The sequence below is a fragment of the Salvia miltiorrhiza genome, chromosome 5 (genome assembly GCF_028751815.1).
Source record: "Salvia miltiorrhiza cultivar Shanhuang (shh) chromosome 5, IMPLAD_Smil_shh, whole genome shotgun sequence".
In the NCBI taxonomy this organism is placed as follows: Eukaryota; Viridiplantae; Streptophyta; class Magnoliopsida; order Lamiales; family Lamiaceae; genus Salvia; species Salvia miltiorrhiza.
Window position 1 is genome coordinate 45,897,665 of NC_080391.1, and position 21,505 is coordinate 45,919,169.

Here is a 21,505-nt window from a genome sequence, read left to right on the forward strand (position 1 = left end):
TTTAACGACTAACGGGTTAATATCTTAAATATCTAAGGCTACCCCACCAAAACTGAAAGATATTATGGACTAGATTAGGATATATTTGATATATTCTAATACTAAGTAAGACAGTTCAAGTGTGAATTCCTTAGTCGTAATTGTTGACTAAGGAAGACAAGACAATTTAGAATTGTCTTCTTCGCTTATAAATAAGGGAGCTTGGTCTTACGAATCGATATATGAAAATATACGAAAACATTAGCTTAGAGCTTTTGACTTCCGATTTGAGCACCGAGACGAGCGCCGATCATCTTTTCGATCACGTATCTAAGTAGGTAAGATCTCTACCTACGTTTTGATGGTTTTCTTTTCGATTTTCGTCGACGTCGAAAAACGTCGATTCTCGACTTTATTTTGAAACGACGTCGGATCGTCGTGTGTCACACCCCAATTCTTGAAGGAATAAACTATAATCGGGGTGCGACTAAAATCATAGAAATGAACAAGGGAATGACCTTGTGAAATTCAAATAATAGGATAAGAAGTCGGGCAACGCCCTTTGAGTGAAGAAAGACATAAATCAACTGATAGTAATCAATTAATAACATTCTAAATCTTAGGATCACAAGTTTGGTTTCATGCTTCTGATAACCAATATTAAATAACATAGTGCTAGAGTTGAGAGTCTAAGCTCGATAAGAAACATAATTTAGAATTTAACATAAAAGTTTTTAAGATAGAGAAACATAAGACAAATAAGAGCTAATGCAACAGCGGAAGACAAAATACGGAGTTGAACCCTAGCCTCAGCTCTGCCCCGTCAGCACCGACCAATCAACCTGAAAACATTTGAAAGTAATTTTGGGCTAAGTACTAATGTACTTAGTGGGCTAGCATTTTATAAACATTTCATAATCATAAGAGCAGTTTATCCAATTATACTTGACATGACTTAGAAGGTTTTAAATTGAAATAACTTCTAAGCATGTTAAAACATTTTATTGTATTGCGCGCAATTGTCACACTCCCTTTCCGTTACTCGCTGTGATCCCGGACCTTTTAGCCACCGACGGATCCATTACTCCTGCTTTACTTGAACTGAGGGCGTAACCCAGTCAAGTTCCCATTTGGGACCCAATGCTCCGGAACACATCCCGTCGAGCACCCTTATAACGCCTCATACATGATTAGTGCCCGAATGGAGATCAACCCACCGAGTCAGCTAAGAGGTGTACACAATTCTCAAATAACGTGTTAGGTCAAGAGAGAACCTCGATCGATTCATAGTTGCGAGCTTTAAACAGAGCAGAGTGCACAAAATATTTTATCGGATAAACAGTTTTTATTTCATTGAAACATTTAAGCTCAATAGCTAAACCATACATTTGGTAAATAAGCCCACCTGAATAGGCAAAGCCTGTCGTTTATTCTTAACTCTGAATTGGTATAGCAGTGCTAGTCCTCACGATCCACAAAGCCTACAAGAAATCTATAATCTTAATAGGTCTCCCGAATCTAATCTTAAGTCATAGTGAAGTGCTTATCATCCTATGATTCACTTAGCCGGGTTTTCATATTTTAATAATTAAATATTTAAGAAAATAAATTCATGAGTCAAGGACACCAACAATATCCTTATTCGATTTTTAATAATAAAACCAATTTAATCATAAATGATTCTATGTAAAATGTTTGATGCAAAAATTAATTCATGCTTTAACTCACATAATTAAATAAATATATTTAACATATGCACATAATAAGAAAATACTATTATGCAAACTTTTTCAAAAATAATTAATTTAAACCCAAATTAAAGAATTAAATTGATAAATCAATTAAAGAAGTCTAACAATTAAATGGAAGCCCATGTTTTTGTTTTAAGATTCGCAGCCCAAAAATAAAAAAAATGGCAGCCCAAGTTTAAATAAAATGAGTTCCAACCATTTAATTAAACACTGGCCCAACTGAAAGAAAAAATCGGCCCAACAGAAAAACTAAAGTCGGCCCAAGGCTCAAGCCCAACTTCCAAACCCTTTCTTCTTCACTTTAAACACAACTCACGCACACACACCTCACACACACACGCACGGCGCAGCAGCAGCTGCTGCGCCTCCCTCTTCCTCTCCGGCTTCCATAGCCGCCGCCGGCCACGCCGCTCCCTGACTCCCTTCTCCCTCGTCTCCTACCAACGCCGCACCACCCTCTCACCTTTCTCTCGCTGAATCAGTCCGGCGACTACAGCAGGAAAGCTGCCGCCGACCGCCCCCCTCTCTAAATCGGCGGCCGCAGCAGCTGACAAGGTCTACCGCCGCCGCCTGACGTCCCTCGAAACAGATCAGCGAACAACAGCAGACGAAGCCCACTGCCGCCGCCGAACGCCCTCTGAAACTTCCTCTCTGTCACTCCCCTCCGTCCGTCCTTGGCTGGGCAGCAGCGGCACCACCGCCGCCAAGCCCAGCCTCCCTCATCTCTCTCCGACGACGACGCAGCTACAGGCTGCGCCTCCGCCTCCGGTCTCGCCTTCTGTCAGACCGCAGAAATGGCCGCTGCTACCACCCATCTACCCCTTCATCCTGCTCAATTCCGGTCGACAGCAACTGCTCTTTGCAGCCACCGTCGCCGCCCAGACTCTACTCGACTCGAGGCAGCGGCCCGACTCAAGCATCGCAGTTTAAAAACAAGGAATAAAAATCAAAGTTTCAAACTCAACTTCTTCTCCTTTTATCTCAAACATGCATCATATATGTATGTATATATGCAGATATATATATAAAGCTTGTATCTTCAGTTATGGGGCTGCTACTCATGCTTGTTGGTTTGTTAAGTTGTAGAAGTAAAACAGCATACATAGATAGGATGCATCGTATTGTCATTTATGCAGAGGGAATAAGTTGGAGTTTAGAAGGTAAAACCTTGATTGAATGAATTCTGATATGTTATGCGGTGATCTTGTTTGTTTGAACTTCGTTGCTGGGGTGAGGAACTAGATGAATAAGGGGGAATATTTAAGGGAGTAGGATGAACATGTTAAGGTAAGAAGCGTGGGTGAAGGAGTCAAAAATGGTAGGGAGCGTGCAAAAGAGTGAGCACGCGTGGTGGTTGAAGGAGTCAAAGAGTGGGCGCATGGTGGTCTGCTGTACTTGGCAGCAATTGGGCTTCTCTTTTTAAAAAAAATGAATCTTGGGCTTAATTATTAACAAGGAACTAGGGCCCAAAATAATATTTGTCGAGGCCCAACACATTCAAAATAATTAAAGCCTAACTTAGACTTAAATTAAATCATGTAGTATTAAAAATAATATTAGCATATAGAATTAATCACATTCATATAATTCAATTTATGCAATGCACATAAATTCAAAAGACTAAATTTTATAAAAGCTTTTGAAAATAATTTTGTTGGAATAAACTCATTTTCATTTCTCCGGCATAAAGCATCTTAATCTAAGTTCAAAATAATTCTAAATTTAATATAAATAGGCGGGGTGTTACATTCCTCCCTCCTTATAAAAATTTCGTCCTCGAAATTGCATATCTGGGTTATCTAGTTTGGATACTAGACTTTCATTCCACTCAACTCTTGTGCGGCACTAAATCATATACGTACTTAATTCCCTAACAGCGCGACATCGTTTAGCAAACTAGAAAATTTTCCTCAAACTCCGGTACGTCGTTATGTCGTGGAAACTTGTCTCGTCCTCTCCTGAAGATTGAAGAGGGATCTTTCTCTTGTTAAAAGTATCGTGGCGCTGACTTGAGTAAGTCAACCAATTTCGAGGATTGCGTCAATTTCTATCATAGAAATAACATGTAAGTATGTCTAAATGTTTCGGCGCCTATATCGAGCTCTGAGTTCGCGGTGACGTCCTTAGTAGCAGTCTTTCATCGTCAGTTGTACTAACTTCTAACGTTGTTACTGATGATTGTAGCGTAAATTCTAATTTCTTACAAGCAGCATATGAAATGGAAGAATAGGATACTCCAATATTGACTAGAGTTATAATCGACACGTCGAAAACATTATGGTACCTGCCAGGTTTCCGTGATCTCCCGCTGCTTGGTGTTGGTTAATGGCATAGGCCCTAGCGTATTGTGGTTGCCCCTGATTTCCTCTAGGACCTTGGTTTTGTCGCTGTTGGTTCCCGGGATTTTGTTGTTGTGGTGCTCTTCCTCCCTTCTTTGGACACGTCGAGACATAATGCCCGGCCTCCCCGCAGTTATAGCAGACGTTCATTCCTTTCAGACATTCTCCCGGGTGGAGTTTTTGACACTTTGGGCAAGGAGTTTGAACCATTGCTTGAGGTTGTGGATTTTGATGTTGGTTCTGATTTTGATTCGCCACCCATGGTTTCTTCCCATTTCCAATGTTTCCACCAGTTCCTTCATTCCATTTTCTCTTTCCCTTACTACCATCTTGAGATGGTACAAATCCAGACTGCTCGAGGGATTTTCCTTTTTCCCTAGGCAACAATGACTCAATAGTAAGAGCCCTGCTCAATGTCTGCGCGTATGTGAGACCTCCTTGACTTGCTAGGGAAATCGCTATCTCGTGACGCAGTCCGTTTCTGAACTTCTCTGCGCGTTTCTCATCACTGTCCACCAACGTCGGAGCATATCTTGATAGCTGATTGAATGCCCTGTCGTACTCGGTCACAGTTCCCGTTTTCTGTCTCAGATTCCAAAACTCATTCTGTTTCTTCTGTCGGTAACATCCTGGTATATACTTCTCATATAATTCAGCCTTGAATTCTTCCCATGTGAAATTCTCCCACTGTTCGTCAGTCATTGTCCGCCTCACTGACTCCCACCAAAAGTCAGCTTCGTCCACCAACTGATAAGTTGCGCACGCCACTTTATCCTCATCATCACAACGGATGTAGTTGAAGATCCGTTCTATTGCCCTAACCCATTTCTCGGCATCCGCAGGTTCGCCCAATCCATCAAACGTTGGAGGTTTTTCCTTGCGAAACTTTTCCTCGGCTGTGCGATTTGGTGCTACTTGTGGAATAGGCTCTTCGGGTACAAATCCCCTACCGCGCCCACGGCCACGTCCGCGCCCTCTACCACGTCCTCTTGGTGCACCTTCCATTCTGATTGACGGACGAGAATCAGCAGACGAAGAGACTCATTCGGCATACATACATACATACATACATACATATATAGATATACACGAGATATATCGCTTCTATAGTGTAACCATGTGAAAGACTAGTTCTATGTGGGAACTAATCTAAACTTAAGTGGAATAACTTAAGTGAAACCTTAATCTCATGACATTTCTTCTACGTTGTAACATATCTATGTTAAACGTTGCTATCTTATCATTTCTTACTTAAATCGATCAAGCGGAGCTTTCACGACTAACATTTCTAAAGTATCCTTGGGTAGTACTCAAACGGTTTGTAAGAGACTCATCATTCATATCGTACAGGCAGTGGACCTAACACGATAACATAAAACTTTTCATTCATTTAATCATTTGTTTCTTTTGAAACCTTTAAACATATGGACAATAAATGCCCCTTTCATAAAATTTTTCTTAAGCCGGAAAGATTAATGAAATCTAACTCGACCATAAATTCATTGATTCGTTAAGGGCTCGGGTAGTCCCAAACACGACATACATACATACATTGGTTATATGAGTTAAAGGCTCAAAATACGATATGAAAGCAATAAGCAATTCATATAACATCATACATTGAAAGCGCGCACTTCTTAAAAACTTTGTAAGCATTTAAAATCATTGAAATTTTTAAGTCGTACCTTTTGTTGCGGCAGTGTGACGGCGAGCTGAGGGTCAACAAATTTTCTTAGAAGCCTAGAGGTACTATTCTAGACTCGACATTAGAAGCTTACGGTTATCAGAGACATGAAAGAAAACTTATGCTCTGATACCATTCTGTCACACCCCAATTCTTGAAGGAATAAACTATAATCGGGGTGCGACTAAAATCATAGAAATGAACAAGGGAATGACCTTGTGAAATTCAAATAATAGGATAAGAAGTCGGGCAACGCCCTTTGAGTGAAGAAAGACATAAATCAACTGATAGTAATCAATTAATAACATTCTAAATCTTAGGATCACAAGTTTGGTTTCATGCTTCTGATAACCAATATTAAATAACATAGTGCTAGAGTTGAGAGTCTAAGCTCGATAAGAAACATAATTTAGAATTTAACATAAAAGTTTTTAAGATAGAGAAACATAAGACAAATAAGAGCTAATGCAACAGCGGAAGACAAAATACGGAGTTGAACCCTAGCCTCAGCTCTGCCCCGTCAGCACCGACCAATCAACCTGAAAACATTTGAAAGTAATTTTGGGCTAAGTACTAATGTACTTAGTGGGCTAGCATTTTATAAACATTTCATAATCATAAGAGCAGTTTATCCAATTATACTTGACATGACTTAGAAGGTTTTAAATTGAAATAACTTCTAAGCATGTTAAAACATTTTATTGTATTGCGCGCAATTGTCACACTCCCTTTCCGTTACTCGCTGTGATCCCGGACCTTTTAGCCACCGACGGATCCATTACTCCTGCTTTACTTGAACTGAGGGCGTAACCCAGTCAAGTTCCCATTTGGGACCCAATGCTCCGGAACACATCCCGTCGAGCACCCTTATAACGCCTCATACATGATTAGTGCCCGAATGGAGATCAACCCACCGAGTCAGCTAAGAGGTGTACACAATTCTCAAATAACGTGTTAGGTCAAGAGAGAACCTCGATCGATTCATAGTTGCGAGCTTTAAACAGAGCAGAGTGCACAAAATATTTTATCGGATAAACAGTTTTTATTTCATTGAAACATTTAAGCTCAATAGCTAAACCATACATTTGGTAAATAAGCCCACCTGAATAGGCAAAGCCTGTCGTTTATTCTTAACTCTGAATTGGTATAGCAGTGCTAGTCCTCACGATCCACAAAGCCTACAAGAAATCTATAATCTTAATAGGTCTCCCGAATCTAATCTTAAGTCATAGTGAAGTGCTTATCATCCTATGATTCACTTAGCCGGGTTTTCATATTTTAATAATTAAATATTTAAGAAAATAAATTCATGAGTCAAGGACACCAACAATATCCTTATTCGATTTTTAATAATAAAACCAATTTAATCATAAATGATTCTATGTAAAATGTTTGATGCAAAAATTAATTCATGCTTTAACTCACATAATTAAATAAATATATTTAACATATGCACATAATAAGAAAATACTATTATGCAAACTTTTTCAAAAATAATTAATTTAAACCCAAATTAAAGAATTAAATTGATAAATCAATTAAAGAAGTCTAACAATTAAATGGAAGCCCATGTTTTTGTTTTAAGATTCGCAGCCCAAAAATAAAAAAAATGGCAGCCCAAGTTTAAATAAAATGAGTTCCAACCATTTAATTAAACACTGGCCCAACTGAAAGAAAAAAATCGGCCCAACAGAAAAACTAAAGTCGGCCCAAGGCTCAAGCCCAACTTCCAAACCCTTTCTTCTTCACTTTAAACACAACTCACGCACACACACCTCACACACACACGCACGGCGCAGCAGCAGCTGCTGCGCCTCCCTCTTCCTCTCCGGCTTCCATAGCCGCCGCCGGCCACGCCGCTCCCTGACTCCCTTCTCCCTCGTCTCCTACCAACGCCGCACCACCCTCTCACCTTTCTCTCGCTGAATCAGTCCGGCGACTACAGCAGGAAAGCTGCCGCCGACCGCCCCCCTCTCTAAATCGGCGGCCGCAGCAGCTGACAAGGTCTACCGCCGCCGCCTGACGTCCCTCGAAACAGATCAGCGAACAACAGCAGACGAAGCCCACTGCCGCCGCCGAACGCCCTCTGAAACTTCCTCTCTGTCACTCCCCTCCGTCCGTCCTTGGCTGGGCAGCAGCGGCACCACCGCCGCCAAGCCCAGCCTCCCTCATCTCTCTCCGACGACGACGCAGCTACAGGCTGCGCCTCCGCCTCCGGTCTCGCCTTCTGTCAGACCGCAGAAATGGCCGCTGCTACCACCCATCTACCCCTTCATCCTGCTCAATTCCGGTCGACAGCAACTGCTCTTTGCAGCCACCGTCGCCGCCCAGACTCTACTCGACTCGAGGCAGCGGCCCGACTCAAGCATCGCAGTTTAAAAACAAGGAATAAAAATCAAAGTTTCAAACTCAACTTCTTCTCCTTTTATCTCAAACATGCATCATATATGTATGTATATATGCAGATATATATATAAAGCTTGTATCTTCAGTTATGGGGCTGCTACTCATGCTTGTTGGTTTGTTAAGTTGTAGAAGTAAAACAGCATACATAGATAGGATGCATCGTATTGTCATTTATGCAGAGGGAATAAGTTGGAGTTTAGAAGGTAAAACCTTGATTGAATGAATTCTGATATGTTATGCGGTGATCTTGTTTGTTTGAACTTCGTTGCTGGGGTGAGGAACTAGATGAATAAGGGGGAATATTTAAGGGAGTAGGATGAACATGTTAAGGTAAGAAGCGTGGGTGAAGGAGTCAAAAATGGTAGGGAGCGTGCAAAAGAGTGAGCACGCGTGGTGGTTGAAGGAGTCAAAGAGTGGGCGCATGGTGGTCTGCTGTACTTGGCAGCAATTGGGCTTCTCTTTTTAAAAAAAATGAATCTTGGGCTTAATTATTAACAAGGAACTAGGGCCCAAAATAATATTTGTCGAGGCCCAACACATTCAAAATAATTAAAGCCTAACTTAGACTTAAATTAAATCATGTAGTATTAAAAATAATATTAGCATATAGAATTAATCACATTCATATAATTCAATTTATGCAATGCACATAAATTCAAAAGACTAAATTTTATAAAAGCTTTTGAAAATAATTTTGTTGGAATAAACTCATTTTCATTTCTCCGGCATAAAGCATCTTAATCTAAGTTCAAAATAATTCTAAATTTAATATAAATAGGCGGGGTGTTACATCGTGAAATTTTAGTATGTTGTTCTTGGGTAGATGTTGAGCATGTTTAATGAAGGGAGTAAGAACGGAACGAACCGTAGCTATGAAACCCATGAGGGCAGCCCCGTTTTTCACATATTAGCTTGTCTTTCGATTTTTGTTTGATCGTTTTGACTTGATATTTGTGCTTAGGAGTATGCTAGAATCGATATATATTAAATTCGTATTTTTCCAAGCACGAAAATTGTATAAATTTTTAGAGTATGATTATTTAAATTCGTGAAGTTTGAGACGTTGCATAATGAATATTATTGCGTATATGTGTTCTACGATATCACATGAGCATGCTAATTGATTTACAATTTATGGATGATAATTGTTGAACGAAATTAAAACTGGAATTCTGTCAAAATTTTACAGCAGTTTCAAGCTTATGTTTCGATGAGTTTTCATTGCTTGATGGCTCTGAAATTTTAGTATGTTTATCTATGATATGTGTATTTCGTCGCTGCAAAATTTCATGTCTTTTGGATGATGTTTGCTATTTTAAAGATATTTTGAAAAATCCTTGACAGAATCTGTCAACTATTGGTAGACTTCACAAAAACGTTTATATCTATTAATCCATGAAGGATTTTGCATCACCGTTTTTTTTAAACGAAACTAGACTTCAATACTTTTCTAAAAACATAAGATTTCGATTTTTATGACCTCTGAAACAGAGCAGTTTATTATTTCAAAAATGCCCTGTTCTGCTGTCATATTTGTCCAACAGTAAAAGTGTATGAGTTTCATTGTTTATTTGGCAGATCATATGAACGTTTTCTCTTGTGAAAATTTAACCAAATCTTCAAGGATACCTTTAGTTTTGGATGATTAAATTTGATGGAATTTTATTAAGGTTTGCCTTGGTTTCTAATGGCCTAAACAAAATTGGCAGAAACTGTCAATCTTTGACAGCCTGCACTAAAAGAGCAATATCTCCAAAAACCTTTAACCTTTTTGGTTAACTACCATTTTTAGAGTGAACTACACTTCATGGAGTTTTTGAGATCAATTGGTATGAGAGTTTATGATGATTGAGTTGGTTGTTATGAATTTTTAAAGATGACACAAAAACAGCAAAACTTTCTAGAAAACAACTTGATTATATTTGTTTTGATGGATGATACGATATGACTAAATGGTGTGAGTTGTGAGAGTTATGATTAACGCACATAAATGTTGGTATCTGACACTCGAACAATTGGTGTCGAGTATAAATGATAGTTTACTGATAAAGAGTTTTGATGATTTTGAATTGTTTGGTTTGCGTTGAAAAGATGTCAAGATGTTAAGTTTTGAGTCGAGAGACGAGTTCACGTAGTGAGATTCACGCGTTGAAATCTCGTGGCTGACATTATATATGAATAGGTCATGCCGAAATAGTGAAATTAGAATTTGAGCATAGTCAATTCTTGTTGACCCGTGACTCAAATACATGCCTAATGGAAAGTTTAACTTTCTAATCGGTTAATTAGACGAAATGAGAGCGAATAGATCTGCTAAGAAAGTGGACTTTTCGATGTGTTAAATATTTCTTTTAATTGAAGCGCTGCTAATTATAACATAAGGATGTTATAATTAATGAGTAATGACGAGAGATAATAATTGTTATATTGATTAACAATCAAGAGAGATGAACATTAGAGATACTAATGTTTCATAAAAGAGATTAGATTATTAATCGAGGTTTCTTTTATAACTTCTCACCAATTCTTCATAACGATGAAGGTCCTTTTGGGAAGTAACGACTTGAGGGAGAGAGTGACGTTACTCATTGATACAGAGACACAACGAGGTGGGCATTACTTTTACTATACGTATATAGAGATCCCCTGCTTGTCGTAGGCCTCTTATACGAATGAATGCATGAGATGATTTAACTGTTAATTTCAGTTTTATATATCTATCAAACGAGTTTAATGCTACCTTTGAGCAAGTTATTTCATGACAAAATCTTTGAGTTAAAGTTATTTCAAGTATTGTCTTGCCATAAAATGTTTAAATTTTAGTATGATATCTATCTGCTTTGGCTTTGCCAATGATGCAATCGAATTCGGGTCCTGAGCAGTTGATAGCTATCCTGCCAGGACTAGTGTACACCAGTGACCGTGAGTCATCTAGCGGGTTGGCCGGTCAAGTGACCGTGAGAGGTGGCCACCTCTCCGGCACACAGTTTCAGATATGATAGATTACAAAAGAACTTAGTCTGATCAGACGAACTTTAAGAATCACAAATGAACTTAGTAAGCTTGGGCCTTTTTAGCGAAAAACTCCCTTGCTGTACTGATTATGATGGCATGACAATTTATAGTTTTGAAGCATGTATTTTTATACCTAGGCATACGTGCCCACTGAGTGCTTTTGTACTCAGCCCTGCATATGTTTTCTAAATGTGCAGGTTGAGCTGATGTGATGATGGTGCTGCAATGAGCGGAGTCTCCAGGGTTGTTAATAAATAGTTAACCTGTCTAGAATATGTCTTCATACATATGTCTAGCTACTTTCCGCTGCAAGATGTTGTTGATGTTATAGTATGTTATGTCATACTTTGAGTCTTAAGAGAATGGTTGCATATGATGTATAACTTGATTAATGATATTAATTAACTTTTATGCAGTCTTTCATAGACTGTTTTCAATTGAGTATTAATGAATAAAAATGACGAGTTTTATTAAGATGAGTAAGTTTTACGGCTATAAATGACGCCCCTTTTCTTCCCCTTCTTCTTTAACCCCATCCCTAGTCGTGGATCACTCGGCCTAACTATCCCTAGTTAGGGCGGGCTGTGACAGAGTGGTATCAGAGCGAAGGAAAGCTCTGAATTAGAAGTCTTGAGTTTAGTCTAGAATGAGTCACTAGACTAATAGTTATTAACAACCGTGAGCTCAGCGCACCATCACACCAGGCTCAACGAGGTATGTAAAATTTCAAAGTTTGTTTGACGTTAAATTTTGAAGAGCATGTTGTTGAGGTTATATGATGAGTTATGATGTTATACTTTGAAGATGCATAGTTTGAGTTTGAGGATTACAACATGATTAATAATGAGTTATTATGTTGTAAGAGCATATGTTGACGTTACATGATGAATCATGAGAGCGTTTATATCATATGATGTTATATGATTGAGGATGCATAATTATGAGTTATGATGTGATGTATTTGAGATGTTTTGTGATGAGAATTGTTTGAGCAGTTGTGATAAGTCACAATGATTTAGATGAAGGAATCTAATGTCATTGTTAAGAGAGATTTTCTACTAAGTAGAAGGATGAAATGAGAACTTAGAGCTAAAGCTTGAGAGAATTAGCAATTGCTTTAAGTACTTGTTTGTATGAGTTATGAGTTTGAGTTATGAGCTTGAGTATAATAGCATGATTAATGATGAGTTATTAACATGCTGCAATGAGATATTGTACGATATGTTTGAGATGTTTTATGACGCGAGTTTTGCTCACGCAACCTTAATGGTACTTGAGGAGGTATCATGAGCCATAGTCTTTGGAGATGGCTTTGAGAGAGAATTGTTGAGTTGTCTTACTGAGTCACGATGATTTAGATTGAGGGATCTAATATCATTGTTTAGAGAGGTTACCTACTATGTAAAGATGGGACGAGACGAGAATTTAGATGTTTTGAGCTTGAGTTTTAAGAGAACAGTACTACTTAGTAGGAGTTTTGCTAAGTTATGTTTTGTTTATTTCTGTTGCTGGAGCCAAGTAGAGTTAGTTCCTAGAGTCACCTTTAAGTTCTCCTTATAGGTTGGCCAGGACTGTTGGCACTGCACGAAAGTGGACTGCTGTGAGATCGAACTCAGGAAAGATCGGATACAAGGACGAGGCGTACAGTATGTGGTACAGAGATACCCTAGCAGATTTTCAAACACATGTTCATAGACTATGAAAGGATGAAAGCCTTATAGTTGTTACTAGACTGGATGGCATCGTGCACCTAGTCCCCGTGCTACCAATCGAGTGGTAGGATTGAGCAAGGAAGAAAGCCTCTCAATATGATGGGACGTGTCGTCTTGAGTGCTGGACCCACAGGAGATGGGATTTATTACAGATGCCCAGATTTTCTATGCGGATCTACTGACTGGATGCCTGTTTTCTACCAGGGACTCTAGAAGAGTGTAGTAGATATCGAGTCGATCTTTGAGTATCAGTTACCAAAGATGATAAATGATAAACGATAATGAGGATGAGAAGTAGCCGAGGAGGGCTAGAGTTGATGAGGATGAGAAGAGAAGTCGATGTAGACTAGAGCTAAGGATGATCTTGAGAGTATGAGCGGTACACCCTTGTTTTTTTATTAGTTTCAATTACATTGCGATCTATATAACTTACTTAGAAGATACTGATACTTGAGCTTTTGACATGCTGATAGATAAGCATGCGAATATAGTACCCTACTGATGTTAAATAGATGGATGTTCCTAGTGTGCTAAAGTAGCAACTAGATGAGTTAACTGGTAGCAATTACCGTAGGAGGTCCAGACCGAGACATAGTACTATTAATGGTGTCGATTTAGAAGGGACATTACGATAGATACTATGGTTTTTGTAGGGTTTAAATAACCCCTTTATGTAAGCCCTCTAAAAAGAGGCATTCTACTGATGGATATATTAGGTTGACCAGAGTGGTCTTTTTGTTAGCATTTCGTGAGTGCTTATTGCCTTACAGATAAATGTTAAGGTGACCGTGAGGGTTTCCTTAAAGTTGAGTTAGTAAATTGAACTTGAGTTTTGAGGATGCTTAGAGCGTTGGTCGAGTTGAGTTTTCCTTTTGTGATTTCAAAAATGCCTCAAAGATGTCATCAAGAGTGTGATGTGAAGGATAGGCGGGATAATACTCCGCCACCACCACCGCAACATGAGAGGAGAGTAAAAAAATATTGAACTTTCGAAACAAGAGTCTAGAACATAGGACCCTGAGTTTAAGCTTTTAGCTTGCTGGTGTGAACTTAAGTTTTGTTATGTATAGTATGTTGAGGGTTTAGAAGACACAGAATTTCCAAGTTCGGGATAGTATATCCCGTGTGACTGGGGAGTGATTATGTTGGACCTGGCCAGTCCACATGATCCAAATCTCAGTAGACGTGTTTTGGGTTTATAAACCCACGTGTTTTAACTTTCGGTTGAAAAGCCAGATGGGTTCTTACTCTAGGTCATTTTTGTTCGACCTGGTAGTTACTTCATTCTACCATCTGGTCATTCATTTGAGTCTCTTGAACAATTTGTTTTGATGTCATTCTAGGGTTGAACCCTTACAACTTTTGAGTTATCCTAGTAGATTCTTTTGATGTATAAGACTAGTGAGAGGCACGTCAGAGGACTTTAACACCCGAGCAACTGGTAAACTACACCTGAGAACAATTCAAGGCTACTCTTGAGAAATATGTACCAAGGAGTACAGTAAGCAGCAAGAGGCTGACTATCGAAGTTTGATGCAAGGAAAGAAATCGGTTGTAGAGTATAACCGAGAATTCTGTGAGCTATCACGATTTGCTCATCAGAAGATGGATACTGATGATGAGATGTCTGAGTTTTATGTGCCGGTTTAAGGCAGGACTTTAAGGTAGTATTGGGCAAGTTATTGGATGCATCAGTTAGAATCCTGTTTAATACAGGAGCCTCACATTCTTTAAGTATTTGAAGCATGTTACCTTCAAACTCGAACCAAAACGAGCTAGTCCCGAGTTGAGAGTAATCACTCCTGTAGGAAGAGCTACTACAGTTTCTCACATGATTTCTAACTTAGAGCTTGAGTTAGGATCACTAAAGATGAAAACAAGAACCTTGCACTTAATGCCTATGTGGAACGTAGACATTATTCTAAGGATGGACTGGTTAGCAGAGAACTTTGCCCCGATTGATTGTAAGAAAAGACAGATAACTTTCCAACCACCTGGGAAGGAACAGACATGTTTTCACGGCATTGATAGAAAGAATAGAGTTCCAATCGTTTCGGCACTTCAGGCGTCGAAATTGGTAAAGAAGAAAGGAGCACAAGCTTACCTAGTTTACTTGAATGATGAAGGAGAATCAAGTAAAAAAAAAAAAAAAAAAAACTTTGAGGATGTAGCAGTGGTAAGAGAATATAGAGATGTATTTCCCGAGGTCTTACCAGGATTGCCACCAACAAGACAGTTGGAGTTCACTATCGACCTAGAACCTGGATCAGCACTAGTGTCGAAGGCACCCTATAAAATGGCGCCTAAGGAGCTACAAGAGCTGAAGATCCAGCTACAAGAATTGCTTGAGTTAGGTTTTATTAGACCTAGTGTATCCCTGTGGGGAGCACCAGTCCTTTTTGTCAAAAAGAAGGATGGCACGTTGAGAATGTGCATAGATTATCGAGAGCTGAATAAATTGACACTCAAGAACAAATATCCTTTACCAAATGATAGATGACTTGTTTAATCAATTACGAGGAGCGAGCTTTTTCTTGAAAGTTGACTTGAGATCATATTACCACCAGTTCAAATTTTGACAGAAGGATACACCTAAGACAGCTTTTCAAATGAGGTATGAGCACTATGAGTTCGTAGTTATGCCATTCGGTTTGACAAAAGCACCAGTAGTTTTCATGGATCACATGAATCAAGTTTTCATCAATAACTGGATAAATTTGTCCTAGTTTTCATAGATGATATTCCCATCTATTCGAAGAATGAGCAGGAGCGCCAAAACATTTGAGAACGATGTTGGAAACGCTAAGAGTTGAGAAGTTTTTGCCAAATTCACCAAGTGCGAGTTTTGGTTGAACGAAGTAACTTTTCTAGGACATATTGTATCATCTGAAGGAATTAAAGTTGACCCCGCCAAGGTACAAGCTGTACATGAGTGGAGATCACCAACTACGCCTAACGAGATTCGCAGCTTTTTAGGCTTAGCAGGATACTAGAAGAGGTTTATTGAAGGATTTTCCACGATAGCAAGACCGAGAAAAGAAGCTAAGTACAATTGGAAAGAGGAGTGTAAAGAGAGTTTTTAAGAGCTTAAAGGAAATTGACTACAGCACCAGTGCTGATAGTCCTAGAAATGGATAAAGAGTATACCATCTACGCAGATGCGTTAGAGAGTGGGCTAGGATGTGTTTTGATGCAAGAAGAAAGAGTTATAGTCTATGCATCACGATAACTTAGACCCCACGAGATAAATTATCCAACGCATGATTTAGAGCTTGCAGCCGTTGTGCATGCCCTGAAAAAAAAAATTGGAGACATCATCTCTACGGAGTTAGATGTGAGATTTTCACGGACCACAAAACTTTGAAATACTTTTTCAAGCATAAGGATATTAACATGAGGCAAATGAGATGGCTCGAATTAGTAAAGGATGTTAACTGCGACATTAACTATCACCCTGGCAAGGCCAATGTAGTAGCCGATGCATTGAGCCGAAAGGTCTCGTCAAAGTTAGGATGTATTCTCACGAGAGAGGATGAGCTTATAAAGGACTTTGACAAGATGAGGATAGAGATGATAAAACCACCAGGGACGATAGCAAGTATTGTTGCGACGATGCCTAGTTTGAGGAAAATGGTGATTGAAGCACAAGGAAAGATGAGACAATGAACAAGTTACGAGAAAGGATAAGAGCAGGAGATCTCAAGAGTTACAAAATAATAAAAAAAAAAATCAGACAATGCTATCTTATTTGAGGGGAGAAGATGCATTCCCCGCGATGATGAACTTAAGAATACGATCATGAGTGAGACTCATAACACGCCTTACACCGCCCACCCAGGAGGCACAAAGATGTATCAGGTTGTAAAAAAAATAGATTTTTGTGGGACTGAATGAAATGAGACATAGCTTCGTTTGTAGAGCGATGCTTAGCTTGTCAGCAAGTGAAAGCATTACACCAACGACCCTATGGGAAGTTAAAACCGTTGGAGATTCCCGAGTGGAAATGGGATCACATAGCGATGGATTTTGTGACAGCTTTACCCAAAAGTCAAAGAGGAAATACAGCAATTTGGGTGATTGTAGATCGACTAACGAAATCTGCACATTTCATACCGATCCTAATCGCGTATGGACCAGATAAGTTATCACAATTGTACGTTCGTGAGATTATAAGATTGCATTGAGTACCGGTGTAGATCACCTCAGAAAAAAAAAAAAAAATTTACATCACGTTTTTGGATGAGTTACAGAAAGAGTTGGGTACAAGGATGAATGTTATCATAGCAGGCGATAGAAGATATTATAGGAACTACTATCCTTGATAGAGGAGTAAATCGGGAGAATATGTTGCCACTAATTGAGTTTACCTATAAGATGTGAGACAAAGTTTCGAGATAAGAGACAAAGTTTTCTTGAAGGTTTCACCCTCAAAGGGGATGAATAGATTTGGAGTTAAAGGACAGCTTAGACCCAGAGTTATAAGTCCTTACGAGATATTGCAAAAGATAGGTCCAATAGCGTATAGGTTGGCTTTGCCACCTAGCTTTGGAAATGTGCATAACGTGTTTCACGTGTCACAATTGAGAGGATACATATTTCCGACCCAAACCATGTGGTTTACTAAGAAGAAATGATCTTAGAACCAGACTTGAGTTATGAAGAGAGAGACCTCAGATGATGCTAAATCATAAGATTCGACAATTGAGAAATAAATCGATTGCACTGGTTAAAGTCCAGTGGAGACGTTATAGTTAGAAAGAAGTGGAAAGAGAGCTTGATGATATGATGTGAGAGAAGTGCCCGAAACATTTACAGGAGGTACAAATTTCGGGACGAAATTTATTTTAAGGGGGATGGTATGTAATACCCGGGCTTTTGATGACGTGTTTAATTTCTTGAGTTTGAGTAATTAGGGTTTAGATCCCTTGTTTGATTTACTTTGTAAAGAGATGAGGAGTTATATGAAGTTTTCTTGTTATTTTTTTTAAGATGTTGAGATGTTCTTTCGATGATGTGAGAATGATGTGAGATTTTATATCCGTATTTGAGTTTGAGTATTTGAATAATTCGAGATAATTATTTGAATGAGAATGATGAACTCGGAAGTGAGATCTGAGTCCGTTAAGACGTTTTTCAAAATTTTGACTTTTTGACGATGAATAGTAAAATACTGCTATTTCGTCTTTTTGTCGACTTTCAAAATCTTACGTGCATGTCGTCGAGAAATATTCTTAATTTTTCGATACGAGTCCAATAATGAAAGTTTTTATTTTTGGACGACGAGTGAATAGTAAATCGGGATTTCTCGATAAACGAACCGAGCTCGTTTATCAGAATTTCGAGAACGAGCTTGCGTTTTCTATATTTATATAGAATTACGAGTGTAATGAAAGTGAGTAGGAGTTAAGAGGGTGAGTAACGAAGAATGTGGGTAATTAGTCGTTAAAACGAGACGAAACGGGATATTTAACGACTAACGGGTTAATATCTTAAATATCTAAGGCTACCCCACCAAAACTGAAAGATATTATGGACTAGATTAGGATATATTTGATATATTCTAATACTAAGTAAGACAGTTCAAGTGTGAATTCCTTAGTCGTAATTGTTGACTAAGGAAGACAAGACAATTTAGAATTGTCTTCTTCGCTTATAAATAAGGGAGCTTGGTCTTACGAATCGATATATGAAAATATACGAAAACATTAGCTTAGAGCTTTTGACTTCCGATTTGAGCACCGAGACGAGCGCCGATCATCTTTTCGATCACGTATCTAAGTAGGTAAGATCTCTACCTACGTTTTGATGGTTTTCTTTTCGATTTTCGTCGACGTCGAAAAACGTCGATTCTCGACTTTATTTTGAAACGACGTCGGATCGTCGTGAAATTTTAGTATGTTGTTCTTGGGTAGATGTTGAGCATGTTTAATGAAGGGAGTAAGAACGGAACGAACCGTAGCTATGAAACCCATGAGGGCAGCCCCGTTTTTCACATATTAGCTTGTCTTTCGATTTTTGTTTGATCGTTTTGACTTGATATTTGTGCTTAGGAGTATGCTAGAATCGATATATATTAAATTCGTATTTTTCCAAGCACGAAAATTGTATAAATTTTTAGAGTATGATTATTTAAATTCGTGAAGTTTGAGACGTTGCATAATGAATATTATTGCGTATATGTGTTCTACGATATCACATGAGCATGCTAATTGATTTACAATTTATGGATGATAATTGTTGAACGAAATTAAAACTGGAATTCTGTCAAAATTTTACAGCAGTTTCAAGCTTATGTTTCGATGAGTTTTCATTGCTTGATGGCTCTGAAATTTTAGTATGTTTATCTATGATATGTGTATTTCGTCGCTGCAAAATTTCATGTCTTTTGGATGATGTTTGCTATTTTAAAGATATTTTGAAAAATCCTTGACAGAATCTGTCAACTATTGGTAGACTTCACAAAAACGTTTATATCTATTAATCCATGAAGGATTTTGCATCACCGTTTTTTTTAAACGAAACTAGACTTCAATACTTTTCTAAAAACATAAGATTTCGATTTTTATGACCTCTGAAACAGAGCAGTTTATTATTTCAAAAATGCCCTGTTCTGCTGTCATATTTGTCCAACAGTAAAAGTGTATGAGTTTCATTGTTTATTTGGCAGATCATATGAACGTTTTCTCTTGTGAAAATTTAACCAAATCTTCAAGGATACCTTTAGTTTTGGATGATTAAATTTGATGGAATTTTATTAAGGTTTGCCTTGGTTTCTAATGGCCTAAACAAAATTGGCAGAAACTGTCAATCTTTGACAGCCTGCACTAAAAGAGCAATATCTCCAAAAACCTTTAACCTTTTTGGTTAACTACCATTTTTAGAGTGAACTACACTTCATGGAGTTTTTGAGATCAATTGGTATGAGAGTTTATGATGATTGAGTTGGTTGTTATGAATTTTTAAAGATGACACAAAAACAGCAAAACTTTCTAGAAAACAACTTGATTATATTTGTTTTGATGGATGATACGATATGACTAAATGGTGTGAGTTGTGAGAGTTATGATTAACGCACATAAATGTTGGTATCTGACACTCGAACAATTGGTGTCGAGTATAAATGATAGTTTACTGATAAAGAGTTTTGATGATTTTGAATTGTTTGGTTTGCGTTGAAAAGATGTCAAGATGTTAAGTTTTGAGTCGAGAGACGAGTTCACGTAGTGAGATTCACGCGTTGAAATCTCGTGGCTGACATTATATATGAATAGGTCATGCCGAAATAGTGAAATTAGAATTTGAGCATAGTCAATTCTTGTTGACCCGTGACTCAAATACATGCCTAATGGAAAGTTTAACTTTCTAATCGGTTAATTAGACGAGATGAGAGCGAATAGATCTGCTAAGAAAGTGGACTTTTCGATGTGTTAAATATTTCTTTTAATTGAAGCGCTGCTAATTATAACATAAGGATGTTATAATTAATGAGTAATGACGAGAGATAATAATTGTTATATTGATTAACAATCAAGAGAGATGAACATTAGAGATACTAATGTTTCATAAAAGAGATTAGATTATTAATCGAGGTTTCTTTTATAACTTCTCACCAATTCTTCATAACGATGAAGGTCCTTTTGGGAAGTAACGACTTGAGGGAGAGAGTGACGTTACTCATTGATACAGAGACACAACGAGGTGGGCATTACTTTTACTATACGTATATAGAGATCCCCTGCTTGTCGTAGGCCTCTTATACGAATGAATGCATGAGATGATTTAACTGTTAATTTCAGTTTTATATATCTATCAAACGAGTTTAATGCTACCTTTGAGCAAGTTATTTCATGACAAAATCTTTGAGTTAAAGTTATTTCAAGTATTGTCTTGCCATAAAATGTTTAAATTTTAGTATGATATCTATCTGCTTTGGCTTTGCCAATGATGCAATCGAATTCGGGTCCTGAGCAGTTGATAGCTTGTCACAGCCCGCAACCCTTAATGACAAATTTAGCCGGGGTTATGACTTGGGGTGAACAATAAGAAATGGAAATGGACAATTACTTAACATTAAGGTATATGAGAATGTCACTCATAGATAAGATGCTAGGATCATATATGATCATTTGGATACTTATAAAACATACACATGAAGGAGAACTGATTAAGGTGGGTTATCCAATAACACGTGTCACAACTTCATAACATAGAGTTATTCTAATCAAAGTGTTTTGCAGCGGAAAAACGTGTGAGATATACATATGAAGATGTATACTACATCGGTAGACTAACACTTCTTGGTCTTATCAAACAAGGGGATCTATTATGACAACTCACGAGTTGCAAGGCTCAAACTCAACACAACATCAAGACAAGGTGTTGTAGAAATTGTTCAAGAGAATCAAAAGATTGACCAGAGGGTATGAAATGATTAACTACAAGGTCGAACAAAATGACCTCGAGTAAGAGCCCATCTGGCTTTTCAATCGAAAGTTGAAACACATGGATTTTCAACCCAAAAGACGTCTACTGAGATTTGGATCATGTGGACTGGCCAGGTCCAACATCATCACCTCCCAGTCACACGGGAAACATCGTCCCGAACTTGAAGAGCCATGA

General features: G+C 38.2%; 1 protein-coding gene and 2 long non-coding RNA genes across 3 annotated transcripts; all 3 read right to left on the bottom strand.

Annotated features, from left to right (window-relative positions):
- Nucleotides 1-546: 546 nt before the first annotated feature.
- Nucleotides 547-1,539, bottom strand: LOC131024536 (uncharacterized). The gene is made up of 2 exons (XR_009101898.1): nucleotides 1,385-1,539; nucleotides 547-821 (listed from the first exon to the last, which is right to left on the bottom strand). It is a non-coding gene; the product is annotated as an uncharacterized LOC131024536 (long non-coding RNA).
- A 2,443-nt stretch (nucleotides 1,540-3,982) lies between these two features.
- On the bottom strand, nucleotides 3,983-5,074 carry LOC131026001 (uncharacterized). The gene has a single exon (XM_057955782.1). The coding sequence runs from the start codon at nucleotides 5,072-5,074 to the stop codon at nucleotides 3,983-3,985; it is 1,092 nt and encodes a 363-aa protein (XP_057811765.1).
- Nucleotides 5,075-6,017: 943 nt separating this feature from the next.
- On the bottom strand, nucleotides 6,018-7,010 carry LOC131024537 (uncharacterized). The gene is made up of 2 exons (XR_009101899.1): nucleotides 6,856-7,010; nucleotides 6,018-6,292 (listed from the first exon to the last, which is right to left on the bottom strand). It is a non-coding gene; the product is annotated as an uncharacterized LOC131024537 (long non-coding RNA).
- Between the last annotated feature and the right edge of the window lie 14,495 nt (nucleotides 7,011-21,505).

Excerpts from the sequence above, each read along its gene's own strand:
- LOC131026001 (XM_057955782.1), bottom strand. The coding sequence starts at position 5,074 with ATGGAAGGTGCACCAAGAGGACGTGGTAGAGGGCGCGGACGTGGCCGT.